The sequence below is a fragment of the Marmota flaviventris genome, chromosome 7, assembly GCF_047511675.1.
Source record: "Marmota flaviventris isolate mMarFla1 chromosome 7, mMarFla1.hap1, whole genome shotgun sequence".
NCBI classification, from domain to species: Eukaryota; Metazoa; Chordata; class Mammalia; order Rodentia; family Sciuridae; genus Marmota; species Marmota flaviventris.
In genome coordinates this window covers 13,325,807-13,352,456 of record NC_092504.1, presented here as the reverse complement: position 1 = coordinate 13,352,456, position 26,650 = coordinate 13,325,807, and the positions used below count along the sequence as shown (strand labels likewise).

Genomic DNA, 26,650 nt, shown 5'->3' with positions numbered 1-26,650 from the left:
GATCATGCCACATCCTGGCACTGTACTAGGGTAGGGCGAATGAAAGATGCCAAGGCACAGAAGTCTCAGGGGGTGGTTTCCCTCCAGGAGTTTATATTTTGCAGATCATAAAAAATTCCCTCCTGGAGTTTTCAGCCAGCTACGTCCTCTCCCTTAAATAACTTTCGGTGAAAAGTCTTTCATCTTTTTCCTAATTCTAGCAAGTATTTCCGCTTTGCAATGATCTCTTCACCTTGGAAACTGAAGTCACTGCGGCATCTCTGGACGTCTGGCAATTATTTCAGATGCAACTGAATAGTTGGCTTGCCCTTTCCCTGTAGTGACAAGATGACAGTGACCCCTCAAAGTTTCCAACACTTAAAGCACACTTGCAAGAACCAACAATTTTTGCACTTCCATTGTGGAAGCTAAAGCAGCGCATCTGTCTGGACAACGCCGGAAGTGTAAGATCCTGGGGGTAGGGAGTGGGAGTTTAAGCCCACCTTAGGTCCTGCGCCAAGAAGTCGAAGGCCACTCGGCTAGCTACAGCGTGCTAGAGGACCCGTGGGTGCTCATCTCGGCCAGACTACAACGCCCAGCCTGCACCGCGCCAACGCCGCAAGTTCCGCTTCGGGACATGGGCGCAAGGGAGCCTGGGAAGTGAAGTCTCCGAACGGCCAGCGCCAAGGCAGAAAGGAGGCGTTGCTAGTCAGCTCCTTTAGCACGCGGGTTCCTGGCTCGGCTCCGGGTCTCTCGCTCCCGCTCAGGGTTTTCGCGGGCGGCGGGAGCGGTATGGCTCGCTTGAGTAAACTCCGGGGGAGGAGGGGAGAGAGGAGTGGATGGGGGGGCGGGGTCAGCGGAAGCGGCAGGTTGCTTCCTTCTCCTCTGGCTCCCTCCCCGCCTCTCCCTGAGGGAGCGGTGGGAGGGGGAGGGAAGGGCAGAGGGAAGGTAGTGACACGTGTCAATCAACCCCCTCCGGGGGGCGCGCGCTCCGGGGCTCGCGCCGAGGGCTCGCGCCCCTGCCTCGTGCCTGCGCCGCTCGTATGTAAATGAGGGCGCGTGACGCGGGACGCAGATGGACAAGGGAAGAGAGAGAATGGCCGCTGCCGCCGCCGCTGCTGCCGCCGCCGCCGCCGCCGCCGCTCAGTGCCGGAGCCCTCGGTGCGCGGCGGAGAGGAGAGGATTCCGGCGGGAACTCGACTCTTGGCGCCACCGCCTCATGCACTGTGTAGGTAAGAGAGACACGGGTCGGGGCCCCGGGCTCCGTGCGGCGGCGGCTGCCGCAGCCCGAGGAGTTTGTGGCTGAGGGGTTTAGTTGAATCTCCGGTTCGGGTCAGTTCAATGGGGAGAGAGATGGGAGCGGCGGCGGCGCGGCGGCCCCGGCGCTCGCCTTTTGTCTCGGGGGCTCCTCGCCCCGCGCGGTCCGCGCTCGGTCGCCTGCCTTCTGGGCTCCCGGGCTCCCAGGGAACTGTTAGTTCGGACCCGCTCGCCGAGCCCGGAGGAAGCCACTCGCTCGCGCTCTTGCCGAAACTCCTCGGTGCCCGTATCGCCGCCAGCGGTCCTTGCTGTCAGGAGGGGGAAGCGGCCGGGCTGGTCGGCGCCCTGGCCGAAGGGAGCCGGCGGGCAGGGCAGCGGGAGGAAGGCGGGCTGGTCCGCGCCCCCGCCGAGCGCACACACACCCCCTTCTCGTCGCCGGGGGCCGGGCTGGCGGACGCGGCCGAGTTCCCGGGGATCTGGACCCGGGGGTCCCCCGGGCGCTCGCGGGGCGGGGGCCGCGGGTGGGTCCGCGGGGGGCGAAGGCGGGGGGCGCCGCCCGAGGGGCGGGGGGCGTCCAACTCTGCCCTCTCGCGCTCGGCGGTGGCGGCGGCGGCTCTGTGTGTACCCCTTTAAGAAGGAGCCGCTCGAGCGCTGACGGTTGGGATTTGAAGTTCTTCCTCCCTCTTTGGAAGTCTGGACGGCCGGGGGGGGTGTTGCCACGGCAACGGCACCCTCTCCCCCCCGCCCCCCCGCACCCCTCCGCGCGGACGCCCCGACGACTCCGGTCCTTTCACTGTCATGTGATGGACTCTCCCTGCACACACACTCGCGTCGCCCTCCCCGGCTCGCAGCCCGGTTCAGCTGCCAGGCTGCCTTCCCGGGGGAGGGGGTCCGACTCCTTTGCTCCAAACTTCTGGACTAGGGGCTCTCGTTCTGTGGGTTGCTCGGGGTGGCGGGAGATGGCGGGGCTCCCCACCTTGCAGCAGCCTTTTTTTGCCCGCGTGAGACTTGCGCCTGGAGCTGGTGGGCAGGCTGGTGGGTGGGCGTGGAGGGGCCGGAGCGGTAGGGCCAGGCGAGCTGCGCTGGTTTGTGTATCGGGGGTGTGGGTGGGACTGGGTGCCGAGAGTGGGAAGGAAGGTTGCGTTGTGTCAGCGGTGGGCGATGGCCCCGCTTTTTCTGCTGGCCAGTAAATATTGGCATTTGGAGTTGGGGAGTGACCTTAGTGCCTTAAGGAAACAACTGTCTCACCTTGTTTTCATCTGTTCTTGCGCCACCTCGCGCCCCTTCCCCCTCCCCACTCCCTAGGTTTGTTTGGTTAGCTCCCTAAGATCTCTCCTGCTTTCACTGGTGGGGCGGAGGTCCTCCTAGGTTACACCAGTGACAACTTCGATTCCGAAAGGTGCCCTGCAGAATGGGATGCTTGTAGGAAAACGTACGTGAAGGAAGACTGCTCCGATGAGGGGCGTTTAAGTGCTGTTTAAGACCTGTACTGTTTTATTTTATCTATATAAAATATGTTTTGGTGTTATCTGAGGAAGTTAAGGGAAAAAGCTTTAGTCAAGTGTTCATAAGTGATTTCAGTCTTAAAAAACCTCTGGGAATTCTTTATACCAAGTGTGTTGGTATTTGTTCTTTTTGAATACAAAATGGACCTATCTTTATTATTACGTATGTGAAGATCTTTTCTGCTGAAAAAAAAACTGCATAGAAATTGTTGAGTTTATTAAGGTAGAATCAGGTAGGATGACAGCATTGTAATATTGGCTCATGCCGATACTATGTTTGCCAAGGGATACAGTGATTTAAGGTTGTCTTTGGTCAGTTTTTATTTTAGAATATTTTGGGAGTATGTTTTTCTCTTGCTTATCCAGATGCGACTTTGCATCACAAAGCTACTTGTACCTTTGAAAAAATCAAATTTTAATGAGACACAAAATTAACCGAATTTGATGGAAAAGGGAATTCAATTATATTTCTGACTTACCTGCTTCAATACTCAAGTAATATTGGAAAACACTGAAAATTGAGTTGATACTGTATATCTAACAGACAATCTATGCTACTCTTTTAATATAACACATAATTGTGCATGAAAAGATTTTTTTTCCTGGGTTCTACCTATATTTGAGAATTGTATTGTTTCTTATAGTCTCAGTTCTAGTCAGGAGACCTATCTCATACTTGGTTTTTGTCACCATTATTTTTAAATAAACAATAGAACCATTTTAAACATGGTATATACTTGTTGATTGGGTTTGTGTGTGTGTGTGTGTGTGTGTCCTGTCATACTTATTTATGGTCTAAAAGTAGTTTGTGTAATTATTTTGAGTCAACTTTTGCTATTAATATGCTTACATTCATTACTTTGTAAACATATTTACAAAAAGCCAATTTTTTTTGCATGTGTGAATTTATATTTCTATATTTAATAGTCATTGCTATTACTGCTTGAAATTATTTTTATAACATAATACCCTTTTTGCCTTTGGGCGGGGGGAAATGATCCAGAAGTTTTACTTGTAAGATAAGAAATTGTTAGGCTGCTTCTCAGGGTTATACAGCAACTTAGTGAACTCCTAGAGAAGTTTTGAATCTCAGCACTTACCTTGACTCTTTTAAGGTAATTGATTCAATTTTATTAATATAGTCAAAATTTATAAAGAAGCAAGTTATTGTAGTTGTCAGTGACTGCTTACAGTTAATTGTAAAGATAAAATGCTTGACTCCCGTTATAAAAAAGAGGTATTTACCTTCTTCTAATTTTGGAATTTATCTCTTTAACTTAGGTTTTTGACCACTCTTTTGATTCATTCCTGCTTTTTGTTTTAAAAAATGGAGAGTCATCCCTCTTTGTCCCAAATAATGGTTCTGTTTTCATTGTGGAGCTTTATATAATTTAATGCTTTGTTTATAAGCATCATGTAGTATGTGAGTGTGCTCACTTTAAAAAAGGTTTGCATGCTTATTGGATGTAGTAAATAGTACTTTGAATGATAATGAGCAATAATAGACATAGTCCTGAATCTTATGGAATATGTAAATGACTATCTGATGAGTCAAAATTAACAGAGTTAAGTCTAGAATAAAATAAATGTATTAGTACATTTAAAAACATCCAGACTTTGGTAGAGTTATTAAAATATCTGATTTGTGAGATAGGCCAATTTTGAAAAACTATTTTGACATAATTTTGATCTTACAAAAAAATTGGAACAATTTTTGCCAGTTGTTTCACATTTTGTTTTATTTGGCTTTATCATTCTTGCTTTATATTCACATATGTATTTCTGAACAATTTGTGAGTAATTTGAAAACATCATACCTTTTTACTCTTAAATTTTTTTATGTATTTTTCCTAAAAACAAGGACATTATCTTATCTAACCAGAGTGAGTTATTAAAAACCGTGAGATTTAGTATTGACATAATATTATTATCTAATTTATAATCTATGTTCAAATCTTGTTTATCTGTTTTTTCTATAACCCTTTCCACCCAATACAAGATCCACTCTGAGATCATGCACCACATTTGATCATCACATCTCTTCAGTCTTTTCAAATTGGGAATACTTCCTCAACCTATTTCTTGACCTTGACATTTTTGAAAAGTACAGGCAGTTATTTTGTAGAATATGCCTCAGTTTGAATTTGTCTGTTGTTTTCTCATGATTAGATTGGTTATGCATTTGGCAGGAATACCACTGAAGAGATGTTTTGTTCTTCTCAGTACATCATATCTTAAGGCTCATGAGGTTGATTTGTCCTAGTGTTGTTGATGTTAGCTTTGAAAATTTGGTTAGCGTGGTGGTCTGTATATTCCAACCTGAAAGTTATTATTTATTTCTCTGTAATTAACATGCAGCTTATGGAAAAGTATTCTGAATAACAGGATGTTGTCAGAGTCTCAATCAAAATTTTACCCACAAGTTTCAGCATCTATTGATGATTTTCCAATTTCATTCCTTCAGCAGTTATTAGAAGTTGACATTCTGTCATAAATCAGTCTTTCCTCTCTTCTCCCTTATTTGTTTATTCAGTCAGTTTTTTTAAATCAGCATGAATTCATATTCAGTGGCTTAATCTATCATTATCATCATTTTGATTCTCAAAATATACCAGGTTTGGCTAACAGGAGCCTCATCAGGATGGTTCCTGTGTATGGTGGTCTCCAGGTTCACGTACTTTACTTGTCCCAGCTCTAGCATCAGCTGTTTGTCCCAAGTAATTTGTTCTTTTAGTGGAAAATAAATTTAGATACTCAAATTGAGCAGTAGATTTTAGGGCTATTTTAAAACCCCATTTCTTCTAATGCTCATAATCAGTGTTAACAGTTTTTCCTGAGATCATACAGCAAAACAAGTTGGCAAAGATTAGGTTAGAATCATTTTATAAACTCTAGAATCTTACCTACATAATACTACATTTCATAAAAATACAAGGGTAGCCAAATATTTTAAATCTTTTGGTAGCCACATGAAAAAGCACATTTAATTTAATCCAGTGTATTCAAAATATTATCATTTTGACATTTACTCATATAGAAATTATTAATGAGTTGATTTATATACTCTTCTTAAGTAAGCCTTCAAAATTGGGTATTTTACATTTATAGCATATCTCATTTTGGACTGGCTACATTTCAGTGGTGCTTACTAGCCACATGTTGTAAATGTTTACCTCATTGGGCACTTCCTTTCTTGGTTACTGTGTACCGTTTACCTTAAAATCTCATGATGGTAAACAAACCTATAACTTAATTTATTTTTTCTTCAAATTCTTTTCTTGGGTATTACAGAACAGAAAATAAGAAAATGGGCTCTTGAGCTAGACTTCTTGTATTTGAATCCTAGTGTTACGTTTTAGGGTATAGACAAGATTCTTCTTTGTACTTGAGTTATTTCATCTGTAAAATGGAGATAATTAGATTGTTTGAGAATTAGTTGTGTTGATATAGACTGATATAGGCTAATATGTGTTTTCCATACAGAAAACATTTAATATGTTAACTATTACTTTTATTATTGTTTTGTTATTACATGCTTGAGTTTACGTTTTATCGATAGATCCTTTCTGGTGGGAATACTGAGGAATAATTTTAAAAGATTGTGGGACATGTTGGCTGAAAGATAGTAAGGACAGGAACCATCTCTTTTCTAGAGTACTTGGAACCATAAAATTATTGTTTGAGAATCACAGAGTATCACTTAGCTTAATGCTGTCATTGAAGGAACCAAAAAGCATTTTATGCCTTCCTACATTCTAAGGAATCTTTTGGCTATGTGGTAGCTGAATACAAAAGATTAGTTTCAGTTCATGTAAAGAATCTATACTGTACTCTAGATCATCTTGAAGCTATTATTTATTGGTATTTACTCTCTATGTTAGTCTTTATGTTGATTAACTTGATTCTTTCTGGCTGCTGCTTGCCTCTTGCTCTTTTATCTTACTATTAACTTGTCCCTGTATTATTGCTATTGTTTTATAAATCCCAGAAGAGTAGATTTACTTAGAAATTTGGATTGATGGGTAGTACTGGTATGTATGGGTCAAGTACCAAAAATGTTGGCTCTACAACTGTTTTTTTAAACATCAGCAAATATGTTATCTTTTTAAAAAGATGTAAATTGTGGTACTATTTAATAACATGCATTAGACAAATGGAATCCATGGTGCTGATGACCAGTTGAATGGTTAAGACATATCTTCAAGTTTCTCTGTAAAATAGGTATATTGATGAATTTTGTACATATTATTAAAATTGTCTGTACTTCTGGATCATTTCATACTTGGAAGTCTAAAGTTCTGCCATCTTTGAAACCAAGTTGTGAGTGAATTTTTTTGTTTTTTTACAGATGTTAGATATGGGCTGTACACTGGTCTTAATGTAATATAGTCTCATTCTTTATTGTGCCATGTCTTTGTGTCCATGCTACTTCCCTTGATTGACTACAGGTTTGCCCTCCTCCATGAATGGCTGTTGCACATAATAAGTTGCTATTATGTGTATCCACATTCCTCTGATTTTTCTGACATTAAACTCTGATCTACAGTTCTTCTACCACAGTACAGTTTTGGGAGGAGCAACAAAGGTATATAGATTTTTTTTTTTTTGGTTATGTAACTTTTTCTTCCTCATTAGTAAGTCTAATCTTTCAATTAAAATGTCCTACTTTCTGCATATGTGGAGTTCCTTTCTTTTCCTTCTTGTTTACACTCTTTCCTTTTGGTATCCAGACAGTCCTTGACTTACAGTGGCCCCACTTATGATGTTTTTTTTTGCTTTATAGTGATACAAAAGTAATATTATTTAGCAGAAACAATTGGAATTTTAAATTTTGATCTTTCTTTGGCTAGTGATATATAGTATGATACTTTTAAGTTGCCAGACAGCAGTAATAAGTAATAGCTCCCAGTCAGCCACACGTTCATGAAGGTAAACAACGTACTCCTCAGTAAATTACATGAGATAGTCATTAGATAGTCGATCGTTTACTATATAGTAGGCTTTGAGTTAGACAATTTTGTCCAGCTGTAGGGTAATATCAGAGTTCCAAGTACTTTAGTGCCAGATTATGATCATGACATGACCCTGTGATAAAATAAGGAGCTAGCATGTGGCTAACATTCATGGTTGATAGATAGCAATTAGAGCACCAAAATTGTGGCTCTAAAATTTTGACAAGTCACTTAACTTTAATGAGTTCATACTTAGGGCTGAATCTATAATCAAGAAATACTTTCAAAGGTTTTTATTCACAACAGAGTTTAGATTAAAAAAAAAAAAGTGAATAGACCCAGAATACTAATACTAGAAAACTAATTAACAAAATAATGACATCTTTGCATCTGAAGAATAGCACTTTTTTTCTTTATTAAAGCTAAAAAAAATTTTAAAAATTTGTTAGAAAATTGTTTGTTAGGAATAATTTTTCTGTCTCTCATCTCTTTTCTTTTCGTATGGTTTCCCATAATTGGCAGCAACCCTATCCTGCTTATATTTGCTTCTTCTTTTTTTACTTTAATCTGTTGCCAAGTTACTAATTTCCTTACAATATCTCATGGGTTCTATTATTTTATTTATTTATTTATTTATTTTTGATGTTGTAAGCACTTGGACAATTCAGGAGATTCTGGTTTATATCAGTATCTGCTTTGCTGATTTTACTATCTTCTAGTGTAACTTAAATCATGCTATAATTCATTGCTTGAAATAGCTGCTTTGATTTCATAGTTTACAAAGTATTAATATTTCCCATCTGTCTATTTTTTTCCGTCAACTAAAAACTATTGACCACATTCAACTAATTGGTCATGCTATTAGAGTATCCTGTCTTATTTGTCCGTCTAGTTTATTCAGGTAGCATGAGCTTTTTCATTTACTTTTAAATCATATCTTCTGCTTTCATTCTCAGTCACCTTTAAAATTCAGTGGCAACCTAAAGTACTTATTGGCTAGTTCTTTTCTGATGAGTGTGTGCATAGTGTGCTTACAAGAAGTAGCTTTGTCTGTTATTTGTTATATTTACATAGTGAACTCTTGAGAGACAAGGGACTAAGTTTTCTTTTTTTTATTATTAGTTACTAAGTTTTCATAAATGGTAGAAAGGTCCTTGTTAACTTCTATCATTATGATTGTTGGTGTAAGTCATTTCATCTTTCAGATGGAGTTCTGTGAATCTAAGGTAATATCTACCCTCAAATGTTTGCTAATTTTGTTTTAATGAGATGTGTTAAAATATGTGCAGTAGTTTCTGTGCTGAATATATATGTTATGGGATTACCAGCATAAAGATGATATTTAAATCCATAGAAATAGATGAGATTACCTAGAGATATAATGTAGTATAAATAGTGAGAACTCAACTACACCTAAGAGAATTTTAAATTCCTTGGATAGAAGAAAAACCTCAAAGTAAGGCACTGAACTTTGTATTGGCAAGCAAGGCCTTTGGCTGAGTATTAAAATTAGGAGAGCGTGCTGTTACAATATATAAGAAAAGAATTTTACATTTAAATAAGGATTGTTACATGTTGATGAGATTTAGGTATATAGGTGAAACAGAAGCATACATAATTTTTGGCAACATAAATGTTCTAGGTAACCTTGACTAGATGAATTTCAGCAGAGTGGTGGAGATGAAAACCATATTGTAATAGGTCAGAAAGTGATTAACATGTTCAAGTGGAAAGGCTGGAGTTATAGCTCAGTGGAAGAGCACTTGCCTAGCATGTATGAGGCATTGGGTTTGATCCTCAGCACCACATAAAAGAATAAATAAATAAATAAAAGGTTTTATTTAAACTAAATAAAAATATCTGCAACTAAAAATATTTTAATAAAAGGTATGTTCAAGTGGAGATAATATTTGTAGACTAATCATTAAGAGCTGTTTTGAGGAAGAAACATAAATGAAGCAGTAATTGGAGTCATATGCGGTACAAAGATGTTTGTTTTTCAGATGGGAGATACCATTTCTAATACTAAGTAGGATGGAGAATACTTTTTTTTGAATAAGTGATACACATGATTCTTTTATATGTTGAATTTAATTAAACCAAGAGCTGATAACAACAGAATATTGAGACATATATATATTAGACAAAAAAATATGATGAACTGGGCTTGAATCACTGAATATGAACTCTAAATTTTTAATCTTTATTTTCAACAAATATTTCCCTAATCAAGTTAATCATTAATGTATGGTATATGTGGCATAGATGCATTATATATTTTAAAGGAATTTTTTTCAATTAATTTACTGTTGTCAATCTTCATATATCTTAAGTCCTACTGTATGCTATTTGAGTAGGGTATAATTCTATTTTTTTTCCTTACTGTCTTCCAAAATGGCAATAAATTTAGGAATCAGGGATTGAAATATTAGCTTTTTAATGGTAATGTTGCATTGAAGAACTTGGAAATGAGATCAGAAGTGGATATCATGCTTCCTTTCTATCTAGCCCCCTGAATTGAACTTAGCAACCTGTCAAGCACAGTGCAACTGGAGCTGCAGGGCTTTTCTGAAATAATGAACTCTACCCCAGTGAGTCAGAGTGACCAGAATGGTTGGCCGTGATTGAAAAATGACTTTTAAAAACATTAATGTATCCCACTAGGGCACAAACTATCCAGATATTAGTTATTTCTTCTTCCTTTGGGAGGAGTAGAGAAAAGGGCAGAAGCTTCTTCCAAAGTACTTTCCTAAAGAATGTGAAAAGCTTTTGTGGGAATTCTATTGTATGGCAAGGCAGGAACTGTGGGTTGGGTCAAAAAGCATGCTGTTTACCCTGGGTTGCTGTTTAGACCTGGCTTTTAAAAGAGCTCACAGGCATTAGGAATGTTAAATATTAGACTTGATACAATATAATGGAAAGACTGAGAAGGGAACAGTTAATTTTGACTTGAGGGATTCAAAATAACTAGGCTTTAAAGGATTGAATGAAAGCAGGGATTGGTAAATTCATCTGTAAAAGGTTGGTTAGTAAATATTTTAGGCTTTGCTAGGTTAGAGGAATAGACAGGTGGGCAGGCATAACAGACTTATTCATCCATCCTAAGTACACTGTCCTAAGTACAGTGTAATATGAGCTCGCTGCAGATATGTCCTCTCTGGATAGCTCACTCCCAAGAGCTATCTGGTCTCTTATTATAACTACTTGCCTCTGCTTTGTAGGGCAAAAGCAATACCTAAATGAACGAGCATGGCTGTGTTCCAGTAAAAATTACTTTAAAAAGTAGGTGGATTGAGCTTGCAGGTCATAGTTTGATGATCTTTGAGTTAAAATATCCAGCAAGAAAAGTAGTATAGGGAACAGAGGGGTAATATTAATGATATGTTCAGAAGATACTTAGCACTGTAGTATGTATTACTGAAGTATAGGATGAGAGTAAGAAGTGGGACAGAAAGTATAAATTATGACCTTTACAGGGAGGACATTATGAGCCTTTTATTTTTTTTTTAATGGATAATAAGCATGATCAGATAAGTCAGCTTTATTTTCATTTGGAACATCTGTTGTTGGTTCAGTTTTGAGGGTTTTTTGTTTGCAGTAGTTTAAAGAAGCTCAAATTGAAGCAGTCCCTTTAAGTCAAAACTGGGGAAATAAGCAGTTTTTTCTTCAGTAAATCAGTTAATACACTGTATGGCTGAAGTACTTTTAGGTGGTACCTTTCATTTTGGACTTTCAACAATTTGAGAAATGAAGAAAAAGGAGGAAGATGGAAGCCCAGATAGTATTGCTATTACTAATAGAGGCTAGGTTAGACGAATAGTCAGGTGAGCTGGTCTAGACAGACTTACACTGTCAGTGAAATATGGTTTCTCTACAGATATGTTCTTTCTGAATAGCTTATTCCCAAGGGCAAGAGGAGCGGAACCAAGTGAACTTGTCTGCTCAGTTATTAATTTCAGAATCAACTATCAGAAAAATCACTTCACTTTCCTAAAGGTGAAAAGAGACTCAGATTGTGCTTCTGAAGCATCCTTTCTCAAAGAAACCAGGAGCAAGGTGTTGTGATGCCTCTAACAGGGCTATTAAGACTTTTTTGTAGGATTATATCTGTTAGTAAGTGTACTATAAACAATATAACTCTTCCTATACTGAAAATAATCAAACTTCCATATTCTGAATATTTTCTAAAAACCATAGTTTAGTGCATAATTATTGCAGATTTGATGCCATTTTCTTTTTCTTTCTTTCTTTGGAAGAGAAGTGGGGTGCAACCGTTATGAGAAGCTTTTTAAAGAAATGTTTCAGTATTACTTAAAAAAACTCTTATTACTAAACTTGCAAAGTTAGGATGCATGGAATATTTGTGGATGTACCTTAATACAGTGGCAATGATTATGTGGCAAAATATGGAATATTTAATTCTATAGTGTTTGAAACAATTATATTTTTTAAACTTTCAATTTAAAATTATTGTTTTCTTCCTTAATTTTTAAAAATTAACTGCGTAAGTAGGATATGTAGGTAAAATGCATGTTTGTCTAGAAAAGAGACAAATCTCCTTTCTGTATCATAACTTTCAATTAACTTTAAATTTAGAAAGAATTAGTATACAAGACTAGAAAGTGTTCTTCTTTGGGTGGGAAAAAAGCAGGTAGAGGTGGCCCTGTGTAACCGTGTGTGGATTCCCCATCCGTTGATTCAGCCAACCTTGGAGCAAAAATATTTGGGGGGAAAAAAACTGCATCTGTAGTGATCATGTAAGACTTTTGGGGTGTCATTCACTAAATAATTCAGTATAACAACTATTTACATCACATTTTAGATATTATTAGTAATCTAGAGATGATTTAAAGTATACATGAGGATGTATGTAAACTATATGCAAAAACTGTACCATTTTATATAAGGGACTTGAGCATCTGCAGATTTTGGTATGGGGTTGGGGTCCTTAAACCAATTCTTCATGTATATCGAGGGCAGACTGTATTTTGACAAATAGATTATTATTTTAATTAGCTTGATTATAGGTGCTTGCACAGTTTATTCACTTATACTTCTTTTGAAAGTATCATCATTTGTTGTTATTTGTCCTCTTTCTCTTCCCTTTCTGAATAATTCAGTATCAAAACTATCAAGTGGAACCAAGCAGGGGTAGGTGTCCACACCCTGGTTACAGTGTGCGGGTGGCAGCATGTACTCGAGAAGATATAGGATATCAGCCTGATGGGATTAATGTGTTAGTGGAATCTGAGGGCAAGGAGTACATCTACATAGGAGGACTTGCAATTGCAGAGTATTAGAATCTAAGCAGGTTGAGTATGGTATCTGTGAGAAGTGTGGCCTGGAAATGGGGAGGTTCTGTTGGTCCCAGTGAGGGGTGTTCAGAATGGAACAGGTAACAAAATGAGTAGGGCATGGACTTGGGTAAGATGTATTCCTGCATGAACTGTCAGGGACCCAGCAAGTAGCAGGGGAGTAGGATGGTATCATAGGATTGCAGTCTTATGTGAGTATATCAAGGTTCAGGTCGGTTGAGGAAGAAGAGTCCATGAATGGAGGTGTCTGAGTACAGGGTGTCAATAGTAATTCACCAATAGCAGTGAACATGATGTGTCATTAAGTGCAAGGAGTCAGGCTTCTAGTGTGGGGATAGGAAGTGATCTCATCAGAGGGTCAGTGCAAGCTGGGAGATCAGAGCCTGAGGGTGGGTGTGGGGAGGATATTCTTGTAGGAGTGCCAGGCATGAGGAATAGATATCAGCCTTAGCAGAATGAGGAGATTATACATATGGGGTAAGGGAAAGGGTAAAAAATTGGGACCAAGAAGAATAATGAGAAGTGTCCATGTGGGGAATGGGAAACAGTAATATTGAGAGGTTGTTTATGCATAGGGAAACTGATAAAATAAGTTTTAAGGACAGTGGGAGCTAGATTTCTCATTGGCTGAGATGGAATTTGGAAATATGAAAGCAGAAAAAACTAGAATGCTCTCTGAAGGGTTGGAAATGAGGTATTGGTTTGAACACAACACAACACACACACACACACACACACACACACACACACACAGAACTGTAGAAATAAACATGTGTATATACCTATACAAATGTATATACCCACCCTATGTTGTTGCTGAGAAGGGTGAAGGAGAAGTGAATATAATGTCATTCTTAATTCCATGAATTTAGTGGTGGTTTTCAAAAGAGAACACCTTTGTAAGGAAATACTAATTAAAGAATTTAAGAGTGATGGACATCACGTAGGCCATGTGATTGGAAAAACAAAATTTTTACTACACATAAAACATTTTTTGTAAGATAGTTAAATATAAAACACAAATATGTAAAAGCAGTGTCATGAGTTTGTATGTTTTCTTGAATTAATCATTTTCAATCCTTAAAATTACATGGTATGTGATGCATAAATTATTCTACAGTTTTTAGCACTAAAAATTCCCATTTGAAATAATGATAGCTAATATTTATTGTTTAACATGTGTCTGACGCTGTACTGTTTTTGATATGCATTACCACCCTTAATTTTTACATATGAAATAGTGCAGTTTTTAATCTTCATTTTATATATGAGAAAACAGAGACTTAGTGGTTTGCCCAATACTTTCTGTCTTGTTAAGTATGAAGGTAGAATTTACATTTGTCTAAAATTTTTTATTTTTTATTTATCCCCCAATGACCTTTGTCTAAATTCAATATGGCTTAGAAAGTCTGACATAATTTGCCCCCTCTGGATACCATAGCTTTCTGTTTGTCATTCTACCTTGAGGGCCACCATCATACAGCTGTGCAGTAGCACAGTAATGGTAGTATAATAATAATAGCAGTTAACATTTATTGACCATCTATTAATGCTTGCGCCCAGTATGTGTTTCACACACATTTGATTCTTTGGTTTTCATAATAATCTTGAGTATTGCTGTCTTAGAATATTATAATTAATCTTGTAGGTAGTAGAGATTCGTTGAAGAGTTTTAAACAAAGTTAATATAGTCTTGTTTTCCAAATGATAAAAGTTGACTAAAACAATGATTCTGATATCCATTGTAGGAGCTTTAGTAATCAGAGATATTCTAGTGCACTTTGAATTTTCTGCAGTGCTGGGAATGGTTCATCAAAAATTAATCTTTAAGGTAGCAAACTTATTATTTAGAATTATAAAACTTTGTTTCAATTTAGTAATTACAGAAGGCCTCTGAATATTTTACACAATAATATAATGTATATCCAAGTAACTTCAATCTTAAAAGAATAAAATATGACAGATGGAATTGAAATTCCCATCTTTCATTTGCCAGTCCTGTCCCCTTACCTCCATTCTGCAGGTAAATAGATTTCTTTTACTATTAGTCTAATATAAAGCATTCATATTCTATTTCCTATAAGTTAATTCAATGTGAAGAATTAGATACATATTATTTATTAGGTATCTTCCATAAAAGATACACATAGAGTTTTCTCTTTATTTTAAATGTTTAGCAAATCTAAGTTCTTAAAGCATATTATTAATTCCAGATTTTTGTCTTCGTTTCTATATAAGGCTAGATTTTTTTTTTTTTGACTACTAGATTTGCATAGAATGAGACATAGCAGTGCTGATGACGTCCTGTTTTGACATTTTGTGATGGCTAATTCTTTGTTGTAAGGGATCGTTTTGGCCATTTAGCACCATCAATGAATGGCTTTGCCCACAAGATGCCACCCAGTACTTCCATGTATGTACTCATTTTGGGGATAGGGAGACTTCAAGACCTTGAAATAAAAACACCTTTATTAATAGAGTTCCTGTAGTCCCTTAGTCATAGCAGAAAATATAGCTGATGTATGTTTACAGAAAGAAGAGACTGAACAGAATAGTAAGGCACCACTGAGGAGAGGGAATGGTTATGCTGAAATTAAAGAACTAGGAAAAGCACTAAACTAAGCAAGAAAGGGTATAAATAAATAAATGGTTATGAGTTTCAGAAAGCTACTTGATGTGAGAAAGGTAATTATTAATAACAGGCAGTTTTTAACTTAAAAATAGGGCTGCATTCTGAAAGTTATTTTGAGAACTAATGTCTTAGGTCCTAGAGTGAAATTTTTCCATCAAACATTTTCAACAAATATTTGGGTACCTACATGGGCCAGGCACTGAGACTGGAATAGCAAGCAAAATGATGTGTTCCCGCCTCCTTGTAGCTTACAGAATTTTGTGACATTTTTTCAGATAAAAATATCAAATAAGGAGTTATGTGATTTTTTATTTTAATGACTCTCCTCCCCCTAGTTCGAGTTGAGGGCAGAATACTTGTCTCTTCTTACTCACTGGTATATTACCACTATCTAGAACACTTGATACACATGCAAATACTTGTTTTATAATTGATAAACTGAGGAGAAATATTTTAAAATTACATATAACTCATTAGAATTATGATTAGTGCTCTAAAGGGAATAATATAAGTTGTTATATATAATATAAAGCATGTAACAATGGATCTAGTCTGGTTTAAAGCTAGATTAAATTAGATGAAAGTATAAATTGGGTTATTTATACCCCCCCCCCAAAAAATATTTCTTTTATTTTTAATTTTATTTTTTATAGTTGTAGATGGACAGCATGCCTTTATTTTATTTGTTTTTTATTTTTATGTGGTACTGAGGAGAAAACCCAGTGCCTCACGAGATGTGCCACTGAGCTACAACCACAGCCTGGAGCAGTATTTCTTAGAAAATATTTTAACAATGAGTGGTAGTTATTCAGATGTGTTTTAGAGGTGGGGATGAGGGTTGGAATATATGGTGGTCGAAGGACAATATGTGAATGTCTAAGGTGAGATGCAAGGTGACTTTTCTTAGGTTCCAGTATTGGCAGTGGTTGGGGGTGGTATGTTATGAATGGGATATTAATTTTCTGGTGTATAGAAATACAGAATATTTATAGAACAGTATGATGACATCAACTAAAACAGAATTTTTTAAAATATTTTGTTTTTAGTTGGACACAGTACCTTTATTTTATTTTAATGTGGTGCTGAGGATTGAACCCAGCGTCCCACACTTGCTAGGCGAGTGCTCTACCGCTGAGCCACAACCTCAGCCCCATAAAACAGAAATTTTTAAATGATCATTTTAAATTTGATACTTGAAGAAAACTTATTTTCATTAACTTAATTGGAAAATGAGTATATTCCATAGACATATGCCTGTGTTTCTGCCTCTGGGTATATTTATTTAATTCATGCTCACATATCTAACCAAACATGAACTAATTTTTTTTGTGTGCTACTCAAATAAAAGCAAAACACGAAAACATCTCATAGATTTTTTTTCTCAGTATTTATCCACCCTTATTTCTCAAGCCAGAAATCTTTAGTACTCTCATTCCTGCCTCAAAATAATGAAGCTGTGTTACTAAGTTATTTCCATTATTTGTATTAATATATCTCAAAGCCATATCTTTGCTGTTAGGTAAACTTGTAGCACATAAATTTGTGTTCTTGTCTTTTCTCTGATGTGTTTCGGCAAGCATTCTATCTATTATTTTTATTCTTTTCCTATTTCAGTCTGTTTTCCACTTGCTGCTTGAGTGATCTTTTCTGAGTGCAAAAATAATCCTGTTTCTTGTCTACTTAAAGGGCTTCCATGTCTCATTCCAGCTCTCAGGATAAAAATGATTACTTGGCACTGGGTGCTTTGCCCTTCGGGATCCGTATTTGCACATGTCTCCAGCCTTTTATATTGTCCTTCTTTCAGATCACATTCTTTACTTCTGCCTTTTTAAAAAATTTCTAGACATTGCTGTTTAGGATTTAAATTAATTAAAACTAAATAAAAATTCAGTTCCTCACCTATTGTATAGCACAAATTTGGATCTTTTTTTGTCATTACAGAACGTTCTCTTGCATAGTGTTGTTCTTGAGCATATCAAGTTCTCTTGTTTTCATATACGCTGCTGTCCTTTTCTAATGTGTAATGTGTCTTTCAGATTCTTAAATTGATTTCTCAGTACTGACTGAAGAAGTAATTGTGGCTGTAAGAAAAGACTTGAGTCATTTCACTTATTATGTAGGTCAGAATTTTCAGATTTGTTACTTGAATGAGAATAATTGCATACATTTAATCAGATTTTAAAACAGACTTAACCAGCAATCTAGGAGTGTGTGTAAAAGTAAATAGTAAGTTTACAGGTAGAAAAGATTTAAATGGGGAAGGTCTTCAACTTTTTGTCCAGGGTACACCTTATACTACAGGAATTGTACAAAAGACACATTTCCCTCTGGCCTATTTATAATAGATTTAATTACTGTATTTTTCAGACCCAGAGATCTGGCTGCCTTTTCTAAAGAGAGTTTTGCCTTATTTTGCTCTTTTAAATAATGACTTTGGCTTTGATTTGGTTTGAAGTTTGTTAATCCATCCAGCAATATGAGGCTATCATGGAAAAGATTTGGATAAAAAAATTAGAATGCTACTTTATGGGTTATGGAAATAATTTATTTCCTAGTATATTTTTTTTCAGTTATTCAGATTTGGAATGGATGATTTTCAATAACCAAGTTTTCTGAACTCAGTTGAGTTTAGCAACACTTGGGGTTGGAAAGGCTTAGAGACTTAAATTGATGATATGAGTAAGTAAAATGGATATTTAAGGAAGAATGAATATTAATGAGGAATAGCTTAATGAGGTGCTTTCGTAAAAGACACAATTTGAATTAGGCAAAAGAAGAGTGGGAGAAGAATAAGTAGAAGCCAATAAAGGCAAACTAATAAAGAATGAGCAAAAGTATTAGAAATGGAGAGAGGATAAGAATGCCTGGATAAGGTAGAAGATTAACTAGTGGTGAGAGAGGTTATGCTAGGTAAATTAGGGCTAATCTAAATAAATTATTAATCTTTCATTAAAAAATGGCATTTCTTCTTACCGTCTTCTAATTTACACAAGTGTACACACACATCTATATGTATATGTAGTTTCACCTACCAGGAACGGGATTAGAATTATCTGATATGAACTCTTCTATAAAATGTCATGTTCATGTGAACATATTACATTTACTCTCAAGAAGCTTTTTTTTTTTAGGATTGTTTTTCTATGTTCACTCAGTATTGTGCTTTTGTTTGTGGGATTTTTAGTATTCTGTGAGCATTCTGAAAGTCAGTTTGTCAGCTGGGTGGAGCATGTGCTCAGAATGTTGGAAGCTTTGTGTTTAATCCCCAGGAACCCCCCCCCCCCACCAAAAAAAAGTGAAAGACCGCTACCTATGCTATAAGCCTATAACTATTTTTTGCTTTAGATAGTAGATTTTTCTTTTAGGGCAATTAAAAACAGGGGAAAGTCTTATTTTTACCTTCATTGTAATCATTTTTCAGAATCTTAATTTCCTTGTACAGATCCTAATGTTTGTGTGTTAATATATTTTTTGTGCTTGAAGAATTTACTTTAGTATTTTTTGTAGTGCACATCTGTTGATAATGAATTCTCACAGTTTTTGTCTGTCTGAAATGTCTTCATTCTGCTTGCATTTTTGAAAGATAAATTTTGTTGGGCATAAAATGTTGGGTCAGATTTATTTTGACACTTTAATGATGTCACTCCATTGTCTTTGGCTTGCATAGTTTGGGATGTGAGATATGCTGTAGTTCTTACTTTTGTCCTCTTTTTCCTCTTGTTGCTTTCAAGATTTTTTTTTTTTTTTTAAGTATTTTGCTCAGTGTTTTCTGAGATTCTTGGATCTGTGATTTGAAATTTTTCATTTTTTTTTACTATCTTTTCAATATTTTGTTCAGTTCTTTTTCTCTTTTCCTTTTGGAATTCTAGTTATATTTATAGTAGACAATTTGATATTTTCTCATAGTTCTTTAGACACCCCTGCCCCCTTAACTCTGTAGTGTTTCAGTTTGGATACATTTTGTTGACCTACTTTAACATTCACTGGTTCTTTCCTTGCCTACTGAAGAACCTTTGGAAGATATTCTTCATCCCTTTTACTGTGTTTTTGTGTGTAGAAGTTTCATTTGACTTTCTCATAGTTTCTGTGTTGACGTTCCCTATTTATATATATGCATGTTGCTCACTTTTCCTCATAAGTCTTTATCAAACTAATCATAGTTATTTATTTTAAAGTCCTTTGCTGATATGTCATCTGTGTTATGTCTGAGTAAGGTTTGTGTAGATCTTTAGTTTCTTGGTAGTGAGTTTTTAAAAAATTTTCTATTTTGAACAATTGTCAGATATAGTATGTAGAACAGGAGGCACTGAGGTGAATAGCTTTTATGTCTGGAAATCATGTATTTTATGCTTCTAGGCTGTTAGAGTATCAAGGACCAAGTCTATCTAGTCAGGAGTTTAACTGCCTTTGGATTTTGTTTCTTTAGTTACCTTTATCAGCTTCAAATGTCTCTGATGTTAACTATTCCTTTGATGTTACTTAGGGTGATAGTCATTTTATTCAGGGTTTTTTCCCTCAGTGTTGTTGTTCCACTTTAATCTTTAGCCTTCCCTCTGCCCTGCACCTCTTAGAGGGTCTTGTCAAGCATTTGTCTTTTCACCACTGGTAAGTTGTTATTGCTTGTTACTCTTTAAGTAGTAAGCCTGTTAGTCAGGGCTGGGATAAGAATTTCTCATTCAGCCTCAATTTTAGGCAGTCTTTGTATTCTTGGGTCTTGGGAGTAGGGTTTTCTCAGAGATCTTGCCCTTTGTCATGCTGTAGAAGATATCCTTCTAAGTCCAGGACAGTTTACTGTTCTCCTTCAGAGATAAAACTTTTTACCTACTCCAGTCAAAATGGATGGTATTCACTTATGCTCTGGGAGTGTCATGGTCTGCTGCTATATAACAAGCAGCTTAAAAGTTTTTGCCTCTTAGTGATTACTCAGCATCCTAGGCTTTCTCCACAATGGCAGACTCTGTATTTGTAGGCCTGAGTTACTAAGGTCTATGTCACTGCATGTCCTGTCTCCTGCTATTATTTCACTTTCTTATCAGCGATTGGTGAGGTTCATGGTAAAGAGCTGAAGACTGGCTATCTGCAGTTCCCAGTGGTTCTATACTCTCATATATGAACAAATTCACACTTGTTCATTACCAATTTGTTTAAAATATTAGTTTAATACTTCTAACCCACTTCCATGATGGTGCTCTTTCCATACTCTTTCACTTCTTCTTTGGAGGCATTTGTCTTCTTCATACATTTTAAGTTAGTACCAACAGATTTAAGTTAGTAACTTTGTAAATTATTCAGCTTTTTCTTGTTGGGTTGAGAATGATTCTCTTTCCAGCTTTTTATACTCTAGGCGAAAGCTGGACCATATTTTTGGTGAATAGTCTACAAGAGTCTATTCAGTCTAAAGGATGGAGAAAGAAAATGTTAGAATGTATTGTGATGCTTATTTTTTTAAGCAAGAGTGACTATTTTAGTAATTTTTGAATGTACAACTTAAAACTAGTTATTTTTCGGAAGGTCACATCTCAAGTTATTCAGATGGAAGAGGATGCATTCATACATTCATTCTATGGTGGTTTGACTTGATACTGTACATTAATTTTTTCATTCTCTTTAAAGATATTACAGCTTACCTGACTCAGTCAAGTGTATTATTATTATTTTTTTGCTGTGTCATGTAATTTTAAATAAAGTAAGGTGTAAGGTTCACAAAACAAACAAGTACCTTACAGAGATTCCTACAAAGAAACCACAGATTAAAGGTAATGTTAAGGGCTGGAGTTGTAGTTCAGTGGTAGAGTGCTTGCCTAGCATGTGAGAGGCACTGGGTTCAATCCTCAGCACCACATAAAAATAAATAAAATAAAGATATTGTGTTCATCTACAACTAAAAATATTTTTTAAAAAGGTAATGTTAAAATTTAAGCATAAGTGAGCAAGAAGAAAGTTTCAGAGTTGGTATATTTTTTCTATCCTAGTGTATTCTCTTTATTAGAATATTATGAGGTAATAGTAATGTAATTTTAATTATATTTGAAAAGAAATAGGACCAAAAAATTAAAACATAACAAAATGGGAATTAATAGGGAAATTTATAGCCATTATCATTAATAGTGAACTTTATTGAAAGTATCTATTATGATATGGTAGACAGACTTATAAGATAGTCTGCCCAGCCACTACCCAATATCCTACCCATTCCCACCATCTGACTGGTGATTAGGTTATTATAAGGCACAGTTGACTTGAGGGAGATTATTGGGTGGGCCTGACCTAATCAAGTTCTTTAAAAGTAGAGAGTTTTCTCCTGCTGGTGGTAGAAGGGAAGTGAGATATTCAAACTTCTATATACAGTTGCTGACTTGAAAATGGGGAAGTTGTATATCAAGAAGTAAAGGTAATCTCTAGGAACTAAGGGTGGCCCTTGACTTATGTCAAGGAAATAGGGACTTCCTTTGTATTGATAAGAAATTAAATTCTGCTAACAACAGAATTCAGACAAGAGAGGGCGTGTTCAGGGTGGCATGGCCCTAGACCTAACAACAGAATTCAATGAATGAACAAGGAATCAGAATTTTTCCCATGCCTCCAGATGAGGATGCAGCCTGGTCAACATTCTAACTGTACCTTTATTTGTATTGTTCTAAGGCCCTAGGTTTGTGGTCTTTTGTTATGAAGCAATAAGTGAATAATACATATGTCTTGAGTGATCACCTAATGATTATTAAGAAGACTTAAACAATATAAATACGTTTAAAACTTTTAAATTTCATTTTTATTCCCTTTTTTGTTGTGTTTTAACATATAGATAGAGATAGTGAGGGTACATAGTCAAATATTTGCCAATAGAGGCTTTTTTTTTTTTTTTTTTTTTAAAGTTTAAAAGGCAACCTTTCTGTCTCAGTCTCCTGATTTGCTGGTACTATAGATGTATGCCACCACTCACATCTTAAAATTATTTTTTAGTGTTGCTATTAATTATACAGATTAGTAGGTTCCGGTAGAGATAGTGAAATATTTGTACATGCTTACCTTCCTTTTCACCCTCTCCCTGATCCCGTTTTTCTACCTAATGGTCTCCCTTCTATTTTCATGACATCTTTTTTACCCCCTCTAGCTTCTGTATGTGAGATAAAACATATTATACTTGTCTGTAGCTTATTTTGCTTAACATGCTCCATGTTCTTCAGTTCATGCACTTTCTTGTAAATTACATAGTATCAATATGTGGTGATCTTTGCCTCTTTGACTCTGGGCTTGAAGTCAGTTTTGTTGGATATGAGAATAGTTACTCCTTTTTGCTTTTGGTTTCCATTTATATGGAATGTCATTTTCCCGTCCTTTTGCTTTAAGTCTGTGAGTGTTTTTGCCAGCGAGATGCCTTTTTTGGAGACAACATACGCTTGAATCTCGTTTTTTAATCCAGTCTGCCGGTCTATGTCTTTCATTGAGATTAAAGGACTTTTACATTCAGGAATAACCCAAAGAGGTATGTTTTGTTTCCTATCATTTTATTTTAATGTTTGCTCATGATTCTCATTTGCTTATGTACTCTGCTAATGAGATTTTCTCTTTTCCTGAGCTGTCTTGGTTATTTTTATCATCTTCTCTGTGTAGGAGTCCCTTAAGTATCTTCTGCTTCTATCTTAGTGGTCGTGAATTCCATTAGATTATGGTTTTTGTTGGAAGGTATTTATTTCCCTTTTGGTTCAGATGGATCATTTTGCTGTATGTTGTCATGCAGGTTGGCAGTTGTTTTCTTTCAGGGCTTGAAATACATTATTCCTTGCCCTTCTTGCCTTTTAGAGTTTATACTAAGAAATCTGCTGTTATTCTGATTGGTTTGCCTTTATAAGTGACTTGGTATTTATCTCTTGCAGCTTTTAAAATTTTTTCTTGCCAGGTGCATATGTCTTGAGTGATCACCTAATGATCACCTCCTAGCTACTTGGGAGGCTGAGGTAGGAGGATAGCAAGTTTGAGGCCAGCCTGAGCAACATAGCAAGGCCCTCTCTTAAAATAAAAAGGACTAGGGATGTAGCTCTGTTGAAGAGCACCACAGGGTCCAATCCCCACAAAAAGATTTTTAAAAATAAGAATATGTAAGCAGATAAAAGTAAAATTTTTAGTTCTGAATTTTGGTATTTCACTTTCAGAGAGTAGTTCTTTTTGGTCATATCTATTTGGAGTTCTTAATGCCTCCAGTAACTGCCTGTCCAACTTATTTCAAGGATTAGGGAAAAATTCTGCAGTTATTTTATTGAATAAGGTTTCTGTTCCATTAATCTGTATCTCCTCTTCTTCCCAGAGCTCTAATATATTATATTTTTTCTTTTTCTTTTTTTGTAAAAAGCTTAGAGTTCTAATTCATCCACCATGTCTTTGACCTTAATATTCTTTCTTTTGTTTGATCTAGTGTATTGGCAACACTCTCCACTGAATTTTTCATTTTACATACAGATTTCTTTTTTAATTTTCAGTATTTGTTTGGTTCTTTTTCAGAATACTATCTCTTTATTGAAACACTCTTTCAAGCTTCATATCATCTTCCTTGGTTCATGCCTTAGTTCTCTTAACTTGTTGATCATTTTAACCACAACTTTAAAAAAATCTTTGTTTGATATTTCCTCCGCTTTGACATCTGTGGATTGGTTATTGGGAGTTACAAATTTTTGGAGGTGTTTTATTCACTTTTATTCTTATGTTTCCTGTATTTCTGTATTGAGATTTGTGCATCTGTTGGGATAGATATCTCTTTCACTGTTATGAGTCTTTTTAATGAGTTACTTTCTCTTTATGATGTTTCCCAGGTTGGGGTGTATCTCAGTGTCAAAGCACCCATTTAGGGGAAAAGGGTACCACTCATACATTGTTGGTGGGACTGCAAATTGGTACACTTCCCACTATGGAAAGCAGTATGGAGGTTTCTCAGAAAACATGGAATGGAACCACCATTTGACCCAGTTATCTTATTCCTCAGTATATACCCAAAGGACTTATAATCAGCATACTACAGTGATGTAGCCACATCAGGGTTCACAGCAGCTCAATTCACAATAGCTGAACTATGGAACCAAACTAGGTACCCTTTAACAGATGAATGGATAAAGAAAATGTGGTATGTATACACAATGGAATATTACTCAGCCATAAAGAAGAATGAAATTTATGGCATTTGCCGGTAAATGGACTATCATGCTAAGTGAAATAAGCCAATCCCCCAAAGCCAAAGGTTGAAGGTTCTTTCTGATATGTGGATGCTAACACACAGTAAGGTTGGGGGAGGGGGAGAATAGAAATTCCTTGGATTAGACAAAGGGAAATGAAGGGAAGGGAATGGGGTTGGGATCTGGAAAGCAGTAGAATGAATCAGACATAATTTTCCTATAAGTTCATGTATGAATACACAACCAGTGTAACTCCACCTTATGTGTAATTGCAAGAATGGGATCCTAGTTAGAATAAGTTATACCCCATGTATGTATAATATGGCAAAATACACATTACTGTCATATATACCTAAAAGAACAAATTAAAAATCTTAAAAAACAAAAAAAGCACCCACTTTTAATGTGTTCCAAGTGCTCTGTTCAAGCCTTAGCAGCACTTTGAGAGGATAGAATAACCACCAATAACAGTGACAGTTCATCATGCAGAACTTACCGATTGATTTAATTCAGTCTTAGAGCACCTGCAATACACTGATATCTCTGGTCCACAATTTTTCATTCCACACAGAATTCCTTGACATCTGAAGTCTTGAAGTGTAATGTAATTGTTTCTTCTAATGTGCTTTTCATTTAATAAAATTGATTTGATCTCATTGAAATTTCTAGTCCTTGACACTGCCAAGCAACAACAACAACAAAAGGGCAGTCTGATTAAACTGTATTTTATAGCCTGTAGGACACCTTGCACCAGGTTGGATCTCACTCTAGATTTTACCCTCCTTCCACCCAACTTCTTTCTTCACTAACATGCAAGTTCTTTTCTTTCCCTGACAATAAGACAGCCAGATGGTAGAGGCAGGCCTTCGTTGTTGTTAGTAGTCCCTGGTTTTTTGATGTGAAAAGAGGCAGCACAGTCATTTAAACTTGATTTAACTTCTTTGTATCTTGCAAAGTTAAAGAGCTAAAATAAATACAGTAAGAAGGCAGTGCTTGTAGAATGTACACTGCATGTTGGCAGTGCATGACTCCTTAGGATTCGTCTGCTTGTTTCTTCTGTTCAGTTGTTTCTTTTGAAGGCAGAGAATTTTTCTCTTGTATTTCTGTCTTCTTCAATTTTGACTTACTGAATTATGGATCTCAGCCATAATGAGTTTGTCAGACTTGGTTGTGGAGGAAGTGGAGTCCGACGCTGGAATGAGAGAAATAACGCTGAAATAAAGCCATGCTCAGAAATTACTTAAGCGTGTTTTTGCCTAGTTCAGTTTAATTAAACTACAGGGAAAAACACAATATGTTAAATCAATAAATTGCTGGTGGATACAAAAGGGAGGCTGAGGAAGGAGGATTACAAGTTTGAGGCCAGTCTTGGCAATTTAGTGAGATCTTGTCTCAAGAAAATAAGAGGACTGGGATATTGCTCACTGGTAGCAATCCCTAGTAGCAAAAAAAAAAAAAAATATATATATATATATACACACACACACACACACACATATATATATATACACACACACACACATATATGTGTGTGTATGTGTGTATATATATATGTATACGTATATATGTATATATATATGCTTATGGTTTTTAACTGTTGTAAAATAAAGCTTTTCCAGTAATTAATACACTTTTCTCTCTTTGAAAACAGGTTTTGAGAGTATTTTAGAAGGGCTTTATGGACCACGGCTACGAAGAGACCTCAGTTTATTTGAAGGTAATTTTTTAAGTTTTATTTTAAAATTTAAGCTCCTGCCCCATTTAACAAATGAAAAATTGTTATTTAGTAACTTTTTATTAAACACAATTTTATGGTCTCTTGAAAGCATTTTTAAATAAAATAAGTAAA

The 26,650-nt window shown here is 36.5% G+C and overlaps 1 protein-coding gene across 7 annotated transcripts in view; it reads left to right on the top strand.

The window, feature by feature from the left end:
* Positions 1-922: 922 nt before the first annotated feature.
* The window catches only part of Lcorl (ligand dependent nuclear receptor corepressor like), a 140,112-nt gene continuing 114,384 nt past the window's right edge, over positions 923-26,650 (top strand). For all 7 annotated transcript variants that reach the window (XM_027939213.2, XM_027939206.2, XM_071614184.1 and 4 more), the window contains exons 1-2: positions 923-1,211; positions 26,453-26,518. In XM_027939213.2, coding sequence (XP_027795014.1) covers positions 1,055-1,211; positions 26,453-26,518 — 223 coding nt within the window. In that variant the 5' untranslated portion in view covers positions 923-1,054. The remainder of the gene's footprint in view (positions 1,212-26,452; positions 26,519-26,650) is intronic.